This window comes from Selaginella moellendorffii, unplaced genomic scaffold (assembly GCF_000143415.4).
Source record: "Selaginella moellendorffii unplaced genomic scaffold, v1.0 SELMOscaffold_10, whole genome shotgun sequence".
Classification (NCBI taxonomy): domain Eukaryota; kingdom Viridiplantae; phylum Streptophyta; class Lycopodiopsida; order Selaginellales; family Selaginellaceae; genus Selaginella; species Selaginella moellendorffii.
In genome coordinates, this window is record NW_003314271.1 from 1,109,468 (window position 1) to 1,125,585 (window position 16,118).

Sequence of the window (16,118 nt, forward strand, 5' to 3'; positions counted from 1 at the left end):
GGAATGTGGTGGCGGTGGGAAAGAATTCCGCCCCAGAATCCCCGGTGTGGAATTCCGTGGCGGAATCGACGGGTACGATGGATTCTGGGACAGAATGTGGCTGGGTGGGGACTCTTTAGCCGTTGGAAGAAGGGAGGAAGTAACATTCTTTGCCAGCGAATTATACCGCTCTCTTGGTTTTATAGGTCTGGAGGTCGGAGCAAATATTTTGTGTGTTCCATTCCCGATCGATCGATTGTTAGGGTTCTTGGAGCGCGCGCGCGCGACAGAGGGATCGTCGCGTCGGCCATCGGCGCCGCATTCGAGGTGTGTGTGTGCGTGTGTCTCCGCGTAGCTTGTCGCATTCTAGTTTGGGGCTATTCTCTGGTGAATTCTTGGCCGGACAATCCAGGAGCTCGGCTTTTGTCTGTGGCATTCGATCCGTGTTGACGAGGATTCTTGCAGGAGGATGCTGCATTGCGTGGTCGAGAAGAGGATTATCTCATTCTTGTGAGCGCCTAGCTGCCGAGGGGGAAAGGCTTGCATTGATCGCTAGGATAGAGTGATGGCGGTATCGAAGAGCTCTAGCGCGCTGCCACCAGAGCTTATCAGGCTTCTAGACGGCGATGACAACCAGAAAGTCCGAGCTCACACTTACTATATCTTCAATCGGTCTACATTGCGGCATATGAGCCTTCTCAAGGCCTTCTGCCTGTTCGTTTTCCTTCTTGTGACGTAAGTTCTCTTCTTCGGGAAAATCTTCTCTACACTCTTTTTCTTTTCTTTTCAATGCAGGGCTGCTTACTTCTGGACTGGATCGTTTCCTTCTCATAACAAGCGGACGGATTACACAAATCCCGCTTGGGCGGACAAGGTCCAGAAGTCCGCAATGAAAAAGGTGTTGTCCAGTTTCTTAGCTTGGGATGCTTCTTCGTGTACTAACAATGAGTGTGACACACAGAGAGGTGAGATGGTTGTGCTAGTCACGGGGGCAGCAGGATTTGTGGGCTCACATGTCTCGCTGGCTTTGCGAGAGCGTGGAGATGGAGTTGTAGGGCTGGATAACTTTAACAGCTACTATCCAGTGGCGCTGAAACGGGCCCGCGCGAAGAATTTGCTCAAAGACGGAGTGTAAGTAACATGCTCATCGTGGCTATTGCTCGCTGATTTTGCCGGACAGTTTTGTCGTAGATGGGGATATAAATGATTCGGCATTGCTGGAGAGATTGTTCGCTCTTGTGAAGTTTACACATGTCTTGCATCTGGCTGCTCAGGTACGTTCGGCTCGAACTTCTTTGCAGTGAACTCAATTCGGTGGAGTGCAGGCCGGGGTTCGGTATGCTGCCCACAATCCTTTGGCGTATGTGCACAGCAATGTCAACGGTTTTGTCACATTGTTAGAACAATCCAAGGTGGAGAGCTTAAAAAGCAACGAGGTTTTGTTCTAATTATCTGTCTTGACTTTTCTTGCAGAATAGTAATCCGCAACCAGCAATAGTTTTTGCTTCTTCGAGTAGTGTGTATGGTCTCAATGACAAAGTACGACTGTCGCATCTCAAGCCATTTCCTGACAAAGTCCGGTGCAGGTTCCATTTTCAGAAGGGGATACCACCGACCGACCTGCAAGCCTCTACGCAGCGACGAAGGTAACAGGTTTTTCAGTCGTCTTTTCTTCTTTTGCTAATGTCCAGACGTTCTGTCTCGCAGAAGGCGGACGAGGCGCTTGCACACACGTACAATCACATATATGGCTTATCTATCACTGCGTTGAGGTGAAGCTCACGTTCATTGACTTCATATATAATTTTTTCGACAGGTTCTTCACGGTCTATGGCCCATGGGGCCGTCCCGATATGGCGTATTTCTCGTTCACGAGGAACATCGTGGAGGGACATGTAGGTGCCGTTGTCCGTCACTGTGAATCACGCGATCTAAACCGCTTATGTTATAACGTGTGTAGGCGATTAGAATATTTCAAGGTCCACATGGGGAGGAGTTGGCTCGCGACTTCACTTTCATCGACGACGTTGTGAAAGGCTGTGTGGCCTCTCTGGACACGGCGACTCCAAGCACCGGGAGCGGAGGCAGGAAAAACACCGCCGCACAGCACAGAGTTTTCAACCTGGGGAATACGCATCCTGTGAAAGTCGGCACACTCGTGAGCATTTTGGAGAAACACCTCAACAAAAAGGCAATCAGACAGTAAGCGCCTTGCTGTTGAAGACTTTTATTCCTTCTCTAACTCTTTGATTGCAGCATTCAACCGATGCCAAACACTGGAGACGTGATGTATACACATGCTAACGTGACCAAAGCACGCCTGGAGCTGGGGTGAGAATGCTTTCCCTCTGTTTGACTTACACTCGCGTTTATTTTTTATCTCAGCTACACACCCACGACCAATCTGGAGCTTGGTCTCAAGCACTTTGTGAAATGGTACCAAAATTATTACAAGTCGGGAAGCGCGCACGAGGCCAGTATGAGCGGATACAAGCCTTACTGAGGCAGTTTCTAAACCATACTGTGAGTTATACCATAGTACTAATAGTGTATAGATATTGAAACTTCCAGGTGCTTATATGTATCCTAGCACCACCTCTATACTTTTTTTTTCTGGCGGAAGGTTTCCTCAGAGTGTAATGTAACAATTCTTTCTATTCATTCAAGTTTGCTTTTCTTCCAGTGTAGGATATTATCGGCGTAAAGATTGGCTTTATGTGAAGCTATGGCGATGGCTGTGCCAGTGCTCCATAGGTTCGTTCCATTTCTTCATTCACGCTCAAGGGGTGCAGGGCCTTGCCGTTTTCGAGGACGAGATTGGGCTGCTGCTATTCACAAGCAGAGAGATGTAGTGGTCTCTTGTGCCCCTTCTTCGCCATCTCCACAGGAAGAAGCTCCAAAAAACAATCAATCTCGGGCTCTACTACCGCCGGTATTCCGTCATTCAGGCTTCGTATGTGTTCTCATGGCTTGTGTCTCAGGAGGACGTGAGGTACATTGCGAAATTGATCGCTGGATGTGTAGGTGGTGCTATTCTCATCAAGTATGGAAGCTTGATCGTTCCAGATGTTGCAAGACCCAGCATTCTCCAGGCTCTGGCAATGATATTCACTCCTGTTGTGGTGAGCGTGGCTGCTTTGTGGAATGCGAGCTCTAGAAAGAAGCCATGATAAGGTCTGTTTTGCAAAGTTCGTTTGTTCTTCTCAGACTGAGCAATCGATGTTTTTTGTTTTGTAGATTTGTAAAAGAAAGTCACCAAAAAAAAAATCGTATATTTTTTTCAAGAGCTCGTGCACACTCTGGAAAGAAGCACGAACGCTTCTGCGTTACCCGGGTCAAGCTCCAGCATTTGCTTCCCAGCGGCGCCACCATAGCGTCCAACTTGGTGCACGGAGCTAGCTCCCAGGAGTGCCCTCCACACGGGTCCGTGAGCCTCGAACGGCATGGTGACACTCAGCTCCTCCGCCCGGTCCAGCTCTCCAGCTCTCGCAAGCAAGCCCACCATCGCGGAGTAGTGCTCCGGCCGAGCACTCAATCCAAAGTCACCACTCAGCGACGCAAAGAGCTGCCAGCCCCGGTGGACGAGACCGCCATAGCCGCAAGCGATAAGAGCCGCCAGGAAACACACATCGTTGCTGTCAAGCCCACTGCAATTCAGCTCCTGGAAGCTCTCGAGTCCCTGCCTCCAGTCCCCGGCCAGGACGCTAGATTCGATCAAGCAGCTCCAAGAGACCGTGCTCCGCTCGGGCATTCGGTCGAAGAAGAGTTTCGTCAAGCTCAAGCTTCCGGAAGTGACGAACGCATGCAGAAGGCCCGTCCAGGCGACGACATCCCGCTCCGGCATGGCTCGAAACGTTTCCAGCGCTTCCTCGAGGAACCCATTCCGGGCATAGGCGTGAAGCATCGACGTCCATGACTGGAGCGTCAGCTCGGGCATTTGATCGAACAAGCTCTTGGCTTCCTCAAGATGCCCGCTCAAGGCATAGGCTTGCAGCATTGTCGTCCACGACGCGACGTTATACTCCGGGAAGCTGTCAAAGATTTGCTTAGAACTGGCAAGATGCTCAACCTGGGCATAGCAGTGGAGAAGAGCGTTCCAAGAGATCAAGTTGGTCTCCGGCATCTTCTCAAAACTTTCGCCACACTTTTGGAGATTTCCAAGGCGTCCGTACATCGCGATCACTGTGTTCCACGAGACGACATCGTGCTCTGGCATGCAAACGAAGATCTCTTCGGCGAGTCTGATATGCCCAGATTCGGCATGAGCTGCAAGAAATGTGTTCCAGGAAACCATGTCAAGGACTGGCATCTCCTCTTGGAAGATTTTTGCTCCTTTGCAAATCCCAGCTCTTTCGAGAAACGAAGTGAGTATGATGTTCCACAAGACAATGCTATGCTCTGGTGCGAGCTTGAGAAGCGAGTAAGCTCTCTCTAGATGCCCATTCCTGGCATATGCCGAGAGAAGGATACCCCAAGAGAATACGTTGGGTTGGCTGATTTGATCAAAGACTTGGCTTGCCAACTCCAGGCTCCCGCACCTGCCGTACGCCTCCACAAGTAAATTAGCCAAAAACCTGTCCTGCGTGAGTGAGCTACTGGTGATTTGCTTGTGAATTTTGGAAATCTCTGCTATTGCAACGCAATTTCGGAGATGATCCGCGAGGAAAATCCTCGCTTGCTCACTCGAGCACATTCAATGTGCTATCCTCTGATGATTTCTTGTCATTCTTGTCATCTACAATTGTGATTCTTCAAGATAAGAATTCAAAAGAGAAGAACTACCTAGTGAAAAAATAATCAAGTATCTAGTGGAGATTTATTCGTGAGAGTAATGTTTTTTGTGGGTCTTGCAGTGCCCAACTGGAGGCAGGAGCGCGAAAAGTCGTAACAAATCACCCAAAGGTTTTGGCGTGACAAAGCGAGGTTTTTCTTTGTGATAACGTAATTAGTTTGGAAGTTTGGGGAATCCACGCCCCTTGCAAGCGGCGAAGGATAAGAGTCTCCTTTCACAATAGCGTTCTTGAATTTCCAGCTTCAAGGCACTTTGCGACATTCATTTGTATCCAAAGCTGCCTCATGCTTACGCCATGCGGGAGATATTATCAACAAGATTGGAGAAAAAAAGAAAAAAGGTGGCGCCCAAGACGTTGAACTTCCATGTCGTTTTTACGTGTGTTATTTGGTTTGTGCTCTCGTGGCGATGAATAGATGGGTGAGGTAAAGTCTACGTGTCAAACAGGACAAGTGCCATCAATTCCAAGTGGGCTCTTTTGTTGCATGGCCAACTTTCAATGTGGCAGGGCGTAATTTCATCTCAATATATTTCTTGAGAAAGTCTGAGTTAGTAGTTCGCTTTAGAAAACGTTGTTATGGAAGCAGTGGAGCAAATCATACGGGCACGGACGCACGGACGCGCAGCTTCGTCTTCCCGGATTTTACGAATTAGTCAAAACCGTCACCTCTAGCGAGGAAATCGGCGGCTCACGATTTCACACGTCCACATGCGCGCCACGTGGTCACCAGGTAGAGAATATGCTTCCGTGCGGCGTCCGTGCGAGCGTTGTGGCGGATATAAATCGGCCACGCGAAACCATCGCTACCGGGAAAGAAAGGAAAAAAAAAATCACACATCGCGCATTAAATGCTTGCCCTTGAGAGGCGCTCCTCGCATGTGATCCACTCGCCCTCGCCTCAAAGGATCTCGACGAATCCGACTAGTTTAATCCATCAAATTCCATTCTAGCCGCGATCCATCCATTCTTGTTCCATCGATTTCCATTCCATCTCTGCTCGCTCACGCGATCGATCCATCAGCGCTGCGAGAGATTGTCAGGGGTAGCTGGCGGTAGCTCTCAATCGCGCTCGGTTCTTGTGCGTTGCGCCAGTTTCTCACAGGCAATTTGTCAATCGTTGCAGGAAATCCCAAGAACAGGCTAGGTTCTTGGCCAGGAATTCCAAGAACAGCAAGATACTTCTCGATCTTGGCAAGACTCCAGAGATTTCGAGGAGATTTCGAGCTCCTTTCTCGATTCTCTCTCCATCTTGGCTGGAACCCAAGAATCTCGATGGGGAATGCTTGCAGGATATCGTCGATAGACTACTCCAGCGACGACGAGAGCGGCGGTGGCGGCGGCACGAGCCGGTGGATCATCATCCTCCAGGCCAAGGGCGACGTGATGAAGCTGGAATCCCGCGGCGCCAAGATCAAAGCCGGCGATGTCATGCTCCAGCACCCCCACCATTTCCTCTGCCTCGCCAGCACCATCCTCGTGCGCCGCAAGAGCAAGATGATCCCGGCCAAGGCGACGCTCCAGCCAGGCAAGATCTATCTCCTCCTCCCCTTGCCAGATCCGGAAGGCCAAGAACACGACCAGGAGGAGCGCGAGGGGCACGAGCCGCTACTCCCCACGAGCAACAAGGCCGAGGGCACCACCAAGTTCATCATCTCCAAGCACTACCTGGACAAGATCTTGAGCGAGAGCAAGCAGCAGGGCAGCAGTAGCAGGAGGAGCTCCATCCGGCGCAGCGCTCCAATCCCCCAGAGAAGATCCTCCTCCTCCAAGCGGAGATCCTGCGAGTCGAGCGTCCAGCGGAGATCCATCGTGTGGAGCCCGGCACTGGACAGCATTCCCGAGAAGTAGGGAGTGAGTTTTCTCTATTAGCGCGCGCGCGCCCGGTATTCCTTGTCCGAGGTGTCCGAAGTGGAGTGTCCGAGGTGATAGTCGGTGTCCGAGGTGGTAGTCCGAGCATACGTTTCCATCGATTGGTCGTTTACGATGTTTTCTTCGTGTTTTCCTCTTGATCTTTAAAACAAAGATAGCTACGAATCAAGAACAGTTCCATTCCACGCCGCCACGGAACAAATGATAGTCTAATCTTTTCTTTGCACCAACCTTTTGGGAAATCTCCCTGTGGTTTTGTTTGACCGGGAAGCGATGCATTGATTCAAAGATTTCATGCCATAAAAACTGGAGCGACCAGCGCTGCGACAAACTTGGATGAACATGCTATCATGTGGAAGGCGGCACACCAAATCGAGAAAATCCAGCAGCGTAGTTTATATACGCCGGGACAAACTCGCCGTTATAGAGCGCGCACAAGCTATTAAGCCAACCAGTCAGTTCTTTCGAGACAAAAAAATGGGAAGAACAAAGAAAGCCAATAGCTGTGTGCTTGCTTGCCGTGGATGGATTGGAAACCAATGCGTTCATACGGAGCAAAGATTTATCTCTTCTCAAAGTCATCCTGCCAAAACAAGCAAACGAGAGAAAACGCATCAAAACAAAGGAACAAAGATTCGAGACAAAGTGTGCGTGCGAGTACCTCTCTTTAGACACAGACGAGACGATGCATTCCATTTGTTTCTAAGTCCGCGTTGATAGAAAAATTGGTTTCCTGCTAGTAGGCCGCGGCTCCATAATTCCCTCGTCCAGAGCCCGAGGCTTGGTTTGGACAATCTCTGGCCCAGTGACCGCCTTGGCCACACTTGAAACAACTATTTCCCGAGGCACCGCCTCCACCACCGCCGTAAGATCCTGTATTGCCACGACCGCCACCACCATATCCACCACCGCCGCTGCCATATCCACCCCCACCACCGCTACCATATCCACCACCGCCACCACCACCGCTACCATATCCACCACCACCACCGCTACCATATCCACCACCACCACCACCGCCGCTACCATATCCCCCACCGTATCCGCCGGTATAGCCACCTGAGTTGTTTCCCCCGAAACCACCGGCGTTTCCACTGAATCCGCCACCTCCTGTGTTACCACCGCCGCTGTTGCCACTGAATCCGCCACCATAGCCACCACTGGTAGTACCACCGCCAGTGTTGGCACTGAATCCGCCGCCGCCACCATAGCCACCACCAGAGTTGGCACCAAAGCCACTTCTACCACCGCCAGAGTTGCCGACGTAGCCACTGTATCCTCCTCCGCTACTTCCACCACCGCCAGCATTTCCGCCGTAGCCACCTCCTCCAGCGTATCCACTTGCACTCCCGCCATATCCTCCGCCTCCAGTGGTAGCGTGGTACCCAGCGTCCGCTCCAGACGTACCGCTCATCGTTTGCGCCGAGAAGCTCGCCGTGTTGTGGATAGGCTCGCCTCTCCTGAGCTTCCCGATCGCGTCAATCATGTACTTGCTCTCCGCGACGAAATCCAACTTCTCGGCTCGCTGGATATTTACTTTGACCCGCTGCTCGTCGTTGAAACTTTCTTCCTTGATCCTGACCTTGAAATGGTGCTGGGTGAACTGGATGCTGGCAATGTGGTCAAGGAACCGGCCGTTGTCCTCCTGTTTCCACATAAAGAGGTCCTTGGCTTTCACGCCCAAGAGTTCTTCCGCGGCCTCCTGGAAGCCAGTGAGCCAGGTAGCGCCCGTGTGATCCATCACTTGAATGGAGAGCATATATCTGTAGTCGCACTCGGGGACGGTTCGGTCACACCGCTCACACCGCCAAGTTCCGTCTCCATTGTTCGTCACCTTTTTGCTGCACTGCCTGTCTCCAATTTGCAGCGGGCATGCTGTGTAGCAGAAGCTGTCCGTCTTTATAAAGTGGATGGTCGCTCTTATAGTGACGAAGTCTGGCTTCTCCGATCTGCCAAGTCCCTCGTCTTTAATCTGCGACACTGTCTTCCGGTTCTCCGTCCGACCACCACCGCCCGCTCCTTCCCTGGAAATAGACTGCGCCTGTGCGTGCCTACCCTCGCGTTCAAACCACAACTGCAGGGAACGTGCTTCTGGATGATCGGGATTGATTTGGAACCGCGTCGAGGAAATAGTCCCCAGGCTCTTTCCGCTGAAATCGCTTACTCGACCTGCTTTGATTGCCAGTATGGGACTTTGGCCTGAATCACATAGCTCCTGGAGGTGCTGTCCTTCTTGAGTACAAAAGTTGCCCCACATTGTGATCTCGACGCTCTTGCCAGACCTGTCTCTAAGCTGCAGCGTCCTCCGTTGTGTCTCTGTACCGTTTTTTCTCATTATAGTCGTTGTTTGGTTGACCCCGACCACCACTCCAATGGCGTCAACCATGGCATTGTTCGGCAGATTCTCGATCTCACTGACCTGCTTGAAGTCAAACACTTGCTGCGGAACTGACGAGTCCTCAGGACACGGGTCGAGCACTGAATCCTTCTCGAACATAATCTCCCAGTCGTTCTTCAAGTGATTGAACTGCTTCTGTGCCGCTCGGAGGGATCCTTTGGAGACCATATATAACCGACCGACCTGAGCACGCTCGTAAAACTCGTCCGCAACGTTGTTGAAGCAAGTAACTCTGATCTCACCACCCTCGGCATCCAGAAGATCGAAGCTAAACACCCTGCCATCACCTCGGGCGTTGTTGAAGCGACGGAGGTCGCTCTTAGAAGTGATCCTCGCTTTGATCGTCCAGCGGCCGTGATACGGGTTCAAAGCTGCTATAGGAACAAGTCCAGGCGGCCCCTCGTTCCTTGCAATAGGCCCTCTATTCGTGTAAGTTGGCGGCGGTCCATATGGAGGATTCGGAGCATAAGACCCCATAGACTCTGCCGGTCTTCCACCGTACGCAATTGTTTCTCTTCTAGCCTCTGCTGGCCTTCCATAAGGACTCACAGCGGGAGTTGCTTGTCCTCCAAAAGAACCCGGCTCTGGTGTTCTTCCACCGATAGAGCTCCCCTCTGCTGCTCTTCCACCTAGAGAGTTTGTCTCTGTAGGCCTTCCACCGAAAGAGGTAGCCTCTGCCTGTCTTCCCCCGAAAGAGCTCACTTCCGTTGGCCTTCCGCCGAAGGAGCTCACCTCTGCTGGTCTTCCACCGTAGGAGCTGACAGCGGACGCTGTTTGGTTCCCACTAGGGCCAGGAGGATCAACTACCGCTCCAGGAGGTTGATCGCTCATCTCTGCATTTGTAACAAGAACATCCAAGTTGAGGACAATCACTATCCTGCAAACAAGGAAAAGAAGCTCGCACAAGAAGACAAGGATAGAAAAAGAGTAGCTTACTTTCTATCTTTCACGGTGTTGCAAATGTACTCTTGAAGCTTCACGATGCTGCTCTTCATCAAGGTTCCATTCTTGACGACCTCGTTGAGCTGCGTGGCGAGCATGGCCTGCTGCACAGCGGTCCCATCCGACAGCACCAAGCGATAGCGCTCTTGGACGTTCTGATTCGACCCAATCTGCTTCACGTCCAGTACCTGGACGATGGGCCGGAGCTCCAAGTCCCCTCCCAGGAGCGCCACAATCGCATTGGGGGTGAGAGACGGCTGCGCCATGAGAGGAAAGAATCGCCAAAACCCTAGACGACGGAAACAATAACAAGATCATCACCCAAGCCGCGATCGCGGCAGAGCCTACCCGATCAAACAGCCTGGCGATCGAGCCGCCTTCGCGATCGCCACGCGTGAGGCAAACAAGCGGTGCCAAAATATCCAAACCCTAGATTAGCGCGCCAAAAAATAAAGAAGCTCAATCGCAAGAACCCTATATTGGGCGGCAAAAGAATGGGGCTGCTTTGGGGGCGCAAGAAGAATGCTGCGCCGACTCCAACTCCAGCGCCGCCAGCGCCAGCGTCGGACCCAAATCCAGCCGATCCTCCCGTCTCCGCGGATGTCGACGCAGCGGCTTCGTCGGCAGTGAGTAGTAGTAGCGATGGCGTTGCTGCAGGATTGCTGGCGGCGGAGACGAGCGTCTTCGAATTTGGGAGCGCAGGAAGAGAGAAAGTGACGCTGGCTGGCTACTGCCCGGTGTCCGATGCCCTGGAGCCCTGCCGCTGGAAGATCCTTCCCTCTGGCGATGGAGCGCCCAAGTTCCGGGTTATCTTTTGATAAACCCTAGCTCGTCTTTTTGCCTTTGTTAAGGCACTTGGTTCGAATCTTGTGTGGATTTGATTAAGGGCCAATTACCATCCTTTTTATTTTCCCGCAACGTGTACACGTTAACATCACTATTTAATGCCTTCCGTACGCCTGGGATGTGGGGAATATCCGGTCCAGTCAAAAAAGTGGACGATGTGGTGCCACTTGTCGCCATCAGATTCATCGAAGGAACTGGAATATCCCCGGAGTTTGTTTTGGGGGACATGCTACATAGAGGCATATAACAACTATATGGAAGGTGACATCCTATAATCCACCACGTCCCATGATGATAATGGATCACATACATGCATAGCATTCTATGCCACAAGTGGGGATGTCTCTCCTTAGAGCACCGGTTGAGCCATAATAATACCGTAGAACCTTGAAATCCCTGGTTGAGGCATACATGTATGTGGATGGTTAGTCATTAGTGCGTTTTGTCTCACATCCCCCTGGGCTCTGGCCGGCGGGGATAACAGCGTAAACAAGAGAATTTTACCATTGGACGAGGGAGATAACATAACATTTGGCCTTCCTTCCCCACAAGTGGCCCAGTTAGCGTCGTGTAATGGCCTCAGCCGCGCTGCAGCCTAACGAGTGGCTAACTGTGGCGAGTCCAGTTTGTTAGCCTCGCCCCATTGCCCATTAAGAAAGTGGGAGTAGCAATACAGGGAGGTGTGCTGTGTAGTGTGTGTAGGCTATAGCGGCCCTAGAGTCCTTTGTAATGGGGAAGAGAGAATGTAGGCGCTGGGCGAGGGCGAGGGCTTGGAGGAGGCGGCGATGAGCGCGATCGAGGCACGGGATCGAGGCGGCGCTGCTCCAGGTGCGTGAGGCGCGGTGTGGAATCCGGCTGCGCGGCCGCGGCATCGAGAATCTGCCCAGGGTCTGGATTTAGGTCATCGAGGACTGTGCGCGAGAATGCGGCAACGCTCGCGGCAGCTGGGGAAGGAATGTAGGAGTGGCGGTGAGCTCTAGTGTCGAGGCCGGGAGGAGCGAGAAATGGGGTGTGCGTGCACCAAGGAGAATCCTCAAGAGGAGTCGGAGAGCCCCAAGGTTGTGACCAGGGCCAGCAAGCGGGTGAATGGATCGGCGAGGACCGAGGCTGCGGTGGCGAATGGGATTGTGGAGAAGGAGAGCAAGGAGAGGCCGAGAGGTAGGAAGCAGCAGCAGCAAAATGGGACTGTGGGACTACATGGGGATGTGGTGGAGAGGAGGAGAATGCCGGAGCCCAACCCCCGGCTCAGCAATCCCGTCAAGCACATAGAGGGCGAGCAAGTCGCTGCTGGATGGCCTGGGTGGCTCTCGGCGGTGGCGAGCGAGGCCATCCGAGGTTGGATTCCCCGACGAGCAGATTCGTTTGAGAAACTAGACAAAGTACGGCCTACTATTGTTCCTTGCTCTTGTTCCTTGGCTCTAACAGTGGTGCTTGCTTCCTTTTTCTTCAGATTGGCCAAGGCACGTACAGTAATGTCTACAAGGCACGCGACTTAGATAACGGACAAATTGTGGCGCTCAAAAAGGTCCGTTTTGATAATCTCGAGCCAGAAAGCGTCAAGTTTATGGCCAGAGAGATCCAAGTTCTCAGACGATTGAACCACCCCAACGTGATCAAGCTTGAGGGTCTCGTCACGTCCAGGATGTCCTTCAGCCTCTATCTCGTGTTCGAGTACATGGAGCACGACCTTGCCGGGCTTGCTGCGTGTCCAGGCATCACGTTTACAGAGCCGCAGGTGAGACGAGACGTGAATGCTTCCTTGATTTCTGATTACTGAATGCGAAAGCCGACAGGTGAAATGCTACATGCAGCAGCTGATTCGTGGTCTGGATCACTGCCATACTCGGGGAGTATTGCACAGGGATATAAAAGGATCAAACCTTCTCCTGGACAACTCTGGGATTCTAAAAATCGCTGACTTTGGCCTCGCCACTTTTTTTCATCCCGACCAGAGGCAAGCATTGACAAGTCGGGTTGTGACTCTTTGGTACAGGCCTCCAGAATTGTTGCTTGGGGCAACGGAGTATGGGGCTGCTGTTGACCTTTGGAGCACCGGCTGCATTCTTGCCGAACTGCTTGCGGGCAAGCCGATAATGCCTGGTCGTACAGAGGTAAAAGAAAACGTTTTAAATTTCGATTGCTAACTTGAATGCATTCACAGGTCGAACAGCTGCATAAAATATTCAAATTGTGTGGCTCTCCTGCGGAAGAGTATTGGAAGAAGTGGAAGTTGCCACACGCCATTATTTTTAAGCCGCAGCAGCCTTACAAGCGTTGCATTGCGGAAACGTTCAAAGATTTTCCCGCTTCTGCATTGGCGCTTCTAGACACCCTTCTTGCTATCGAGCCTGCGGATCGACAAACTGCAGCGGCAGCCTTGGAGAGTGACGTACGTCTTACAGTGGCATATTAAATACTTTTAGGGAGCTAAAGTGTTTTTGTTTTGCATGGCAGTTCTTCACGAAGAAGCCGTATGCATGTGAACCTTCAAGCTTACCACAGTATCCTCCAAGTAAAGAGCTGGATGCCAAATATCGCGATGAAGAGGCTCGCAGGTACATGTTTGTTTGTCTTGTCACTGTGGCTGTTTCTTAGAAATGAAATCTGCAGGCAAAGGGCTGGCAGGCATGCCGGCTCGGATGCCAGACGAGGTTCCAGGGAGCGGAGTAGCAAGGCGGTTCCGGCGCCAGATGCAAATGCAGAGTTACCAAGCTCATTGCAGGTACACTTTCTTTTTAGATCTCGAACTCTTAGATCTCAAGCTCTGATATACCATCCGTATTTGTACGACAGAAACGCCGTATTCATTCTCACTCTGCAAAGAGTAAAAGTGAAAAGTTCCTTCCAGCAAATGAGGACCCAGCAATTGGTTTTCCGATAGATCCACCAAGACAATCAGATGTAAAAGGTGCATCGCCGGTCGGTCGTCTCCCTCCTGCTTCCTCGCGGTCCGGCCCAATGACGAGGAAACAAAAGGAGGATGACGTGAGAATGGCCCCTCCCAGAATGATGACGCGGACATCGAAGACGGTCACTGACTTTAATGCTCCCGCCCAGCCAGCCGACTTGTCGAGCTACTCGAGCTTGGTCGCTGCACGGCATGGTGAACGAAGGGAAAGGCGAGAAAGCAGGCACAGGGAGAAAGAAAAAGAAGGCAACAGCGGCCCCGCAAAGCCGAGTCTTTCGAATGGTAAGGCTGAGAACGTAGAGAAACCGGCCGAGGCATCCAAGCCTGTGGAAGATTTGCAAAAGGAGTCGTCGTATCTCAAGGAGCAAACTAGTTTGGAAGCTCAAAGAACAGACGGTCTTCCTGCTCTGGTAAACGATCTCTTCTTAGTTTCTTCTCCTTTGCTTGCTGAAAACTTCGTTCCAGGCACACGAGAACCGGATGTACCACTCGGGTCCCTTGCTCCGCCCAGGCTACTCCGGAAACGCCATAGACGAGTTTTTAGAGGACCACGAGAGGCGGCTCCAGCAAGCAGCGAGACGAGCGGTACAGGCGGAGCAAAACGCGAAGGCAGCGGATAAGTGACGACCACTATACCACAAGATAACTCAGTATACTCCTACGCCAGGACTACTCACGCAGGTTGGGTCTCGGATTTTCATTCTCTCGCTTGGTTTGATCGTACTAAAATGAGATCGATCCAGGACCAGAACACACTAAAGAGAGAAGTGAACAAAGAGAAAAAAGAGGGGGCCATTCTTTTTCTTAATCTGTTCAAACTCATCAGTTTTTACATAAGAGAGAACCATTTTTCTCTTGGGGATGTCAAAGGTTCGTGGTTTTCTCCTTTCTTTCATTCGCAGTTACTAGGGTAGTAGTGAATAGCGTAGAGGAAATGGAAGAGCAGCAGTCCCAGCAGCTGGACGAGCTCTTAATTCCGCCACTAAACTTTGCAGTGGTGGACAGAGGCATCTACAGGTCGGGATATCCCAATATCACGAATCTTCCCTTTCTGGGCAAGCGCAGGCTCAAATCAATCATGTAAGCTTTTGAGTTCCTCGCTTTTCATCCTTGCAAAAATTCGTTTTTTCCTGGTTTTCCTCGCAGTTGCCTCTGTCCGGAGCTCTATCCGGACTACATCCTCGAGTTCCTCCGCAAGAACGAGATCACTCTTTTCCACCTCGGCATTGATGGAAACAAGGCGAGTGGAACTTTGATCTCTCTCTTTCTTCGATCGATCATAATCTCTGTGATTGGATTTGTACCAGGAGCCGTTTGTGGACATCCCCGAGGATGTGATTCGCCTGGCGCTCAAGAATTTGTTGGGTTAGCTGTGTTCTTACTGTTTTGGTTCCGTGAGGAAACATGGCTGAGTTCTCTGGATTTGCTTTGTGTGGATGAACAGATCCTGGCAATCATCCTGTCCTGATCCATTGCAACAAAGGCAAGGTGTGTTTTTTTTTTTGGTCGTAATCCTGTGATACTAACAGTGGCATGGATTCCGAAAAAAACTTGTTTTGCAGCACCGCACAGGATGTTTGGTTGGCTGCCTTCGAAAGCTCCAGCGCTGGTCGCTCACGGCCATCTTTGACGAGTACCGGAGGTTCGCGGGCACCAAGGTGAGGATGCTGGATCAACAGTTTATGGAGCTCTTCGACGTCTCCAGCTTCCGCGGATTAACCAGATAAACTCTTTTCTTTTTCCCCACTCTTTTCCCTGTGGGTATGATCCTAGGTTTGCGATTTTGGAGAGACAGTCGCAACCTCTCGTAGTTAGAAAATAAAATTTTTATAACACTAATTATTCTTTCTTTTTTCTTTTTCTTTTTCTTTTGGCTAAGCTCGAGTTGTTGAAATTCTCTCCAGCAGTATCTCCCAGTCGATCACCCCCAATCTCCACAACTCGCTTCTCTGTTGTTTATCTCTTTAGTCTTCGCTGTGCCATGTAACTTTGAGAATAGCTCACTCGGACGTCATAAGCGGCACAACATTTGCTATAAACCCAATGGCCAGCTCCAGAGAAGCAACATCGACCTTAACAGCTGTTTCAATGGAGGCAGCCTCAACTGTGGCAGAAACTTTGCTGATTCGTGCCAACATAGTCATCACCCGATAGCACCAGACCACGCTGGGAGACACGTCTGCCTTTGTCACAATCTCAATTGAATAGTATCAGAACCGATTCAGGATGAGCAGGAGACCAAGGATCATGCGTGTAAAGCGGCCTTAGGGCACTAGGGCAACCTCCTCCTCTTGAAGAGGTCCTCCTCCTCCTCCAACTGTGAACCTCCAGATGCACAGACCCGGTGAAAGTTGCGTCACGACTCACAAGAGCCTGCGATTTG

General features: G+C 51.4%; 7 protein-coding genes across 8 annotated transcripts; 5 read left to right on the plus strand and 2 right to left on the minus strand.

The window, feature by feature from the left end:
- The first annotated feature begins 154 nt into the window (after positions 1-154).
- Positions 155-2,656, plus strand: LOC9631289 (UDP-glucuronate 4-epimerase 3). The gene is made up of 13 exons (XM_002968099.2): positions 155-306; positions 445-714; positions 775-877; positions 941-1,110; positions 1,160-1,253; positions 1,305-1,391; positions 1,453-1,518; positions 1,566-1,625; positions 1,687-1,751; positions 1,796-1,874; positions 1,940-2,181; positions 2,236-2,310; positions 2,365-2,656. The coding sequence occupies exons 2-13, from the start codon at positions 545-547 to the stop codon at positions 2,480-2,482; spliced, it is 1,329 nt and encodes a 442-aa protein (XP_002968145.2). The 5' UTR covers positions 155-306; positions 445-544; the 3' UTR covers positions 2,483-2,656.
- A 16-nt stretch (positions 2,657-2,672) lies between these two features.
- LOC112345807 lies at positions 2,673-3,237 on the plus strand. The gene is made up of 3 exons (XM_024673276.1): positions 2,673-2,911; positions 2,961-3,153; positions 3,217-3,237. Exons 1-2 carry the CDS (start codon positions 2,705-2,707, stop codon positions 3,147-3,149), a joined length of 396 nt encoding a protein of 131 aa, XP_024529044.1. The 5' UTR covers positions 2,673-2,704; the 3' UTR covers positions 3,150-3,153; positions 3,217-3,237.
- Positions 3,238-3,259: 22 nt separating this feature from the next.
- Positions 3,260-4,672, minus strand: LOC9631290 (pentatricopeptide repeat-containing protein At4g02750). The gene has a single exon (XM_002968412.2). It carries the CDS (start codon positions 4,670-4,672, stop codon positions 3,260-3,262), a length of 1,413 nt encoding a protein of 470 aa, XP_002968458.2.
- A 2,247-nt stretch (positions 4,673-6,919) lies between these two features.
- LOC9631291 (replication protein A 70 kDa DNA-binding subunit A) lies at positions 6,920-10,411 on the minus strand. 2 transcript variants are annotated; one of them, XM_024673428.1, is made up of 4 exons: positions 10,330-10,411; positions 9,976-10,270; positions 7,303-9,916; positions 6,920-7,224 (listed from the first exon to the last, which is right to left on the minus strand). In XM_024673428.1, exons 2-3 carry the CDS (start codon positions 10,245-10,247, stop codon positions 7,378-7,380), a joined length of 2,811 nt encoding a protein of 936 aa, XP_024529196.1. In that variant the 5' UTR covers positions 10,248-10,270; positions 10,330-10,411; the 3' UTR covers positions 6,920-7,224; positions 7,303-7,377. The 2 variants fall into 2 exon arrangements, with proteins under 2 accessions (XP_024529196.1, XP_024529197.1); XM_024673429.1 differs by lacking the exon at positions 10,330-10,411 and having other exon boundaries at positions 7,303-9,872; positions 9,976-10,051.
- An 8-nt stretch (positions 10,412-10,419) lies between these two features.
- On the plus strand, positions 10,420-10,894 carry LOC9650117. The gene has a single exon (XM_002968101.2). The coding sequence runs from the start codon at positions 10,476-10,478 to the stop codon at positions 10,797-10,799; it is 324 nt and encodes a 107-aa protein (XP_002968147.1). The 5' UTR covers positions 10,420-10,475; the 3' UTR covers positions 10,800-10,894.
- A 519-nt stretch (positions 10,895-11,413) lies between these two features.
- Positions 11,414-14,590, plus strand: LOC9631292 (probable serine/threonine-protein kinase At1g54610). Its single transcript, XM_002968102.2, has 8 exons — positions 11,414-12,206; positions 12,278-12,562; positions 12,621-12,938; positions 12,989-13,216; positions 13,282-13,382; positions 13,438-13,549; positions 13,621-14,145; positions 14,201-14,590. Exons 1-8 carry the CDS (start codon positions 11,832-11,834, stop codon positions 14,357-14,359), a joined length of 2,103 nt encoding a protein of 700 aa, XP_002968148.1. The 5' UTR covers positions 11,414-11,831; the 3' UTR covers positions 14,360-14,590.
- Positions 14,591-14,649: 59 nt separating this feature from the next.
- LOC9631293 (tyrosine-protein phosphatase DSP1) lies at positions 14,650-15,591 on the plus strand. The gene is made up of 5 exons (XM_024673431.1): positions 14,650-14,815; positions 14,882-14,975; positions 15,043-15,100; positions 15,180-15,223; positions 15,298-15,591. The coding sequence occupies exons 1-5, from the start codon at positions 14,670-14,672 to the stop codon at positions 15,460-15,462; spliced, it is 507 nt and encodes a 168-aa protein (XP_024529199.1). The 5' UTR covers positions 14,650-14,669; the 3' UTR covers positions 15,463-15,591.
- The last annotated feature ends 527 nt before the right edge of the window (positions 15,592-16,118 follow it).

What these genes read in the sequence shown, in the direction of transcription:
- LOC9631289 (XM_002968099.2), top strand. Translation starts at nt 545, where the DNA reads ATGGCGGTATCGAAGAGCTCTAGCGCGCTGCCACCAGAGCTTATCAGG. An exon ending in CATTGTTAGAACAATCCAAG is followed by an intron (nt 1,392 to 1,452) that starts GTGGAGAGCTTA and finishes CTTTTCTTGCAG; the next exon opens with AATAGTAATCCGCAACCAGC. An exon ending in AAAGCACGCCTGGAGCTGGG is followed by an intron (nt 2,311 to 2,364) that starts GTGAGAATGCTT and finishes TTTTTATCTCAG; the next exon opens with CTACACACCCACGACCAATC.
- LOC112345807 (XM_024673276.1), top strand. Translation starts at nt 2,705, where the DNA reads ATGGCGATGGCTGTGCCAGTGCTCCATAGGTTCGTTCCATTTCTTCAT. An exon ending in CTCGGGCTCTACTACCGCCG is followed by an intron (nt 2,912 to 2,960) that starts GTATTCCGTCAT and finishes CTTGTGTCTCAG; the next exon opens with GAGGACGTGAGGTACATTGC.
- LOC9631290 (XM_002968412.2), bottom strand. Translation starts at nt 4,672, where the DNA reads ATGTGCTCGAGTGAGCAAGCGAGGATTTTCCTCGCGGATCATCTCCGA.
- LOC9631291 (XM_024673428.1), bottom strand. Translation starts at nt 10,247, where the DNA reads ATGGCGCAGCCGTCTCTCACCCCCAATGCGATTGTGGCGCTCCTGGGA. An exon ending in AACACCGTGAAAGATAGAAA is followed by an intron (nt 9,917 to 9,975) that starts GTAAGCTACTCT and finishes CCTTGTTTGCAG; the next exon opens with GATAGTGATTGTCCTCAACT.
- LOC9650117 (XM_002968101.2), top strand. Translation starts at nt 10,476, where the DNA reads ATGGGGCTGCTTTGGGGGCGCAAGAAGAATGCTGCGCCGACTCCAACT.
- LOC9631292 (XM_002968102.2), top strand. Translation starts at nt 11,832, where the DNA reads ATGGGGTGTGCGTGCACCAAGGAGAATCCTCAAGAGGAGTCGGAGAGC. An exon ending in TAATGCCTGGTCGTACAGAG is followed by an intron (nt 12,939 to 12,988) that starts GTAAAAGAAAAC and finishes ATGCATTCACAG; the next exon opens with GTCGAACAGCTGCATAAAAT. An exon ending in AGTTACCAAGCTCATTGCAG is followed by an intron (nt 13,550 to 13,620) that starts GTACACTTTCTT and finishes TTTGTACGACAG; the next exon opens with AAACGCCGTATTCATTCTCA.
- LOC9631293 (XM_024673431.1), top strand. Translation starts at nt 14,670, where the DNA reads ATGGAAGAGCAGCAGTCCCAGCAGCTGGACGAGCTCTTAATTCCGCCA. An exon ending in CGCAGGCTCAAATCAATCAT is followed by an intron (nt 14,816 to 14,881) that starts GTAAGCTTTTGA and finishes TTTTCCTCGCAG; the next exon opens with TTGCCTCTGTCCGGAGCTCT. An exon ending in TCCATTGCAACAAAGGCAAG is followed by an intron (nt 15,224 to 15,297) that starts GTGTGTTTTTTT and finishes CTTGTTTTGCAG; the next exon opens with CACCGCACAGGATGTTTGGT.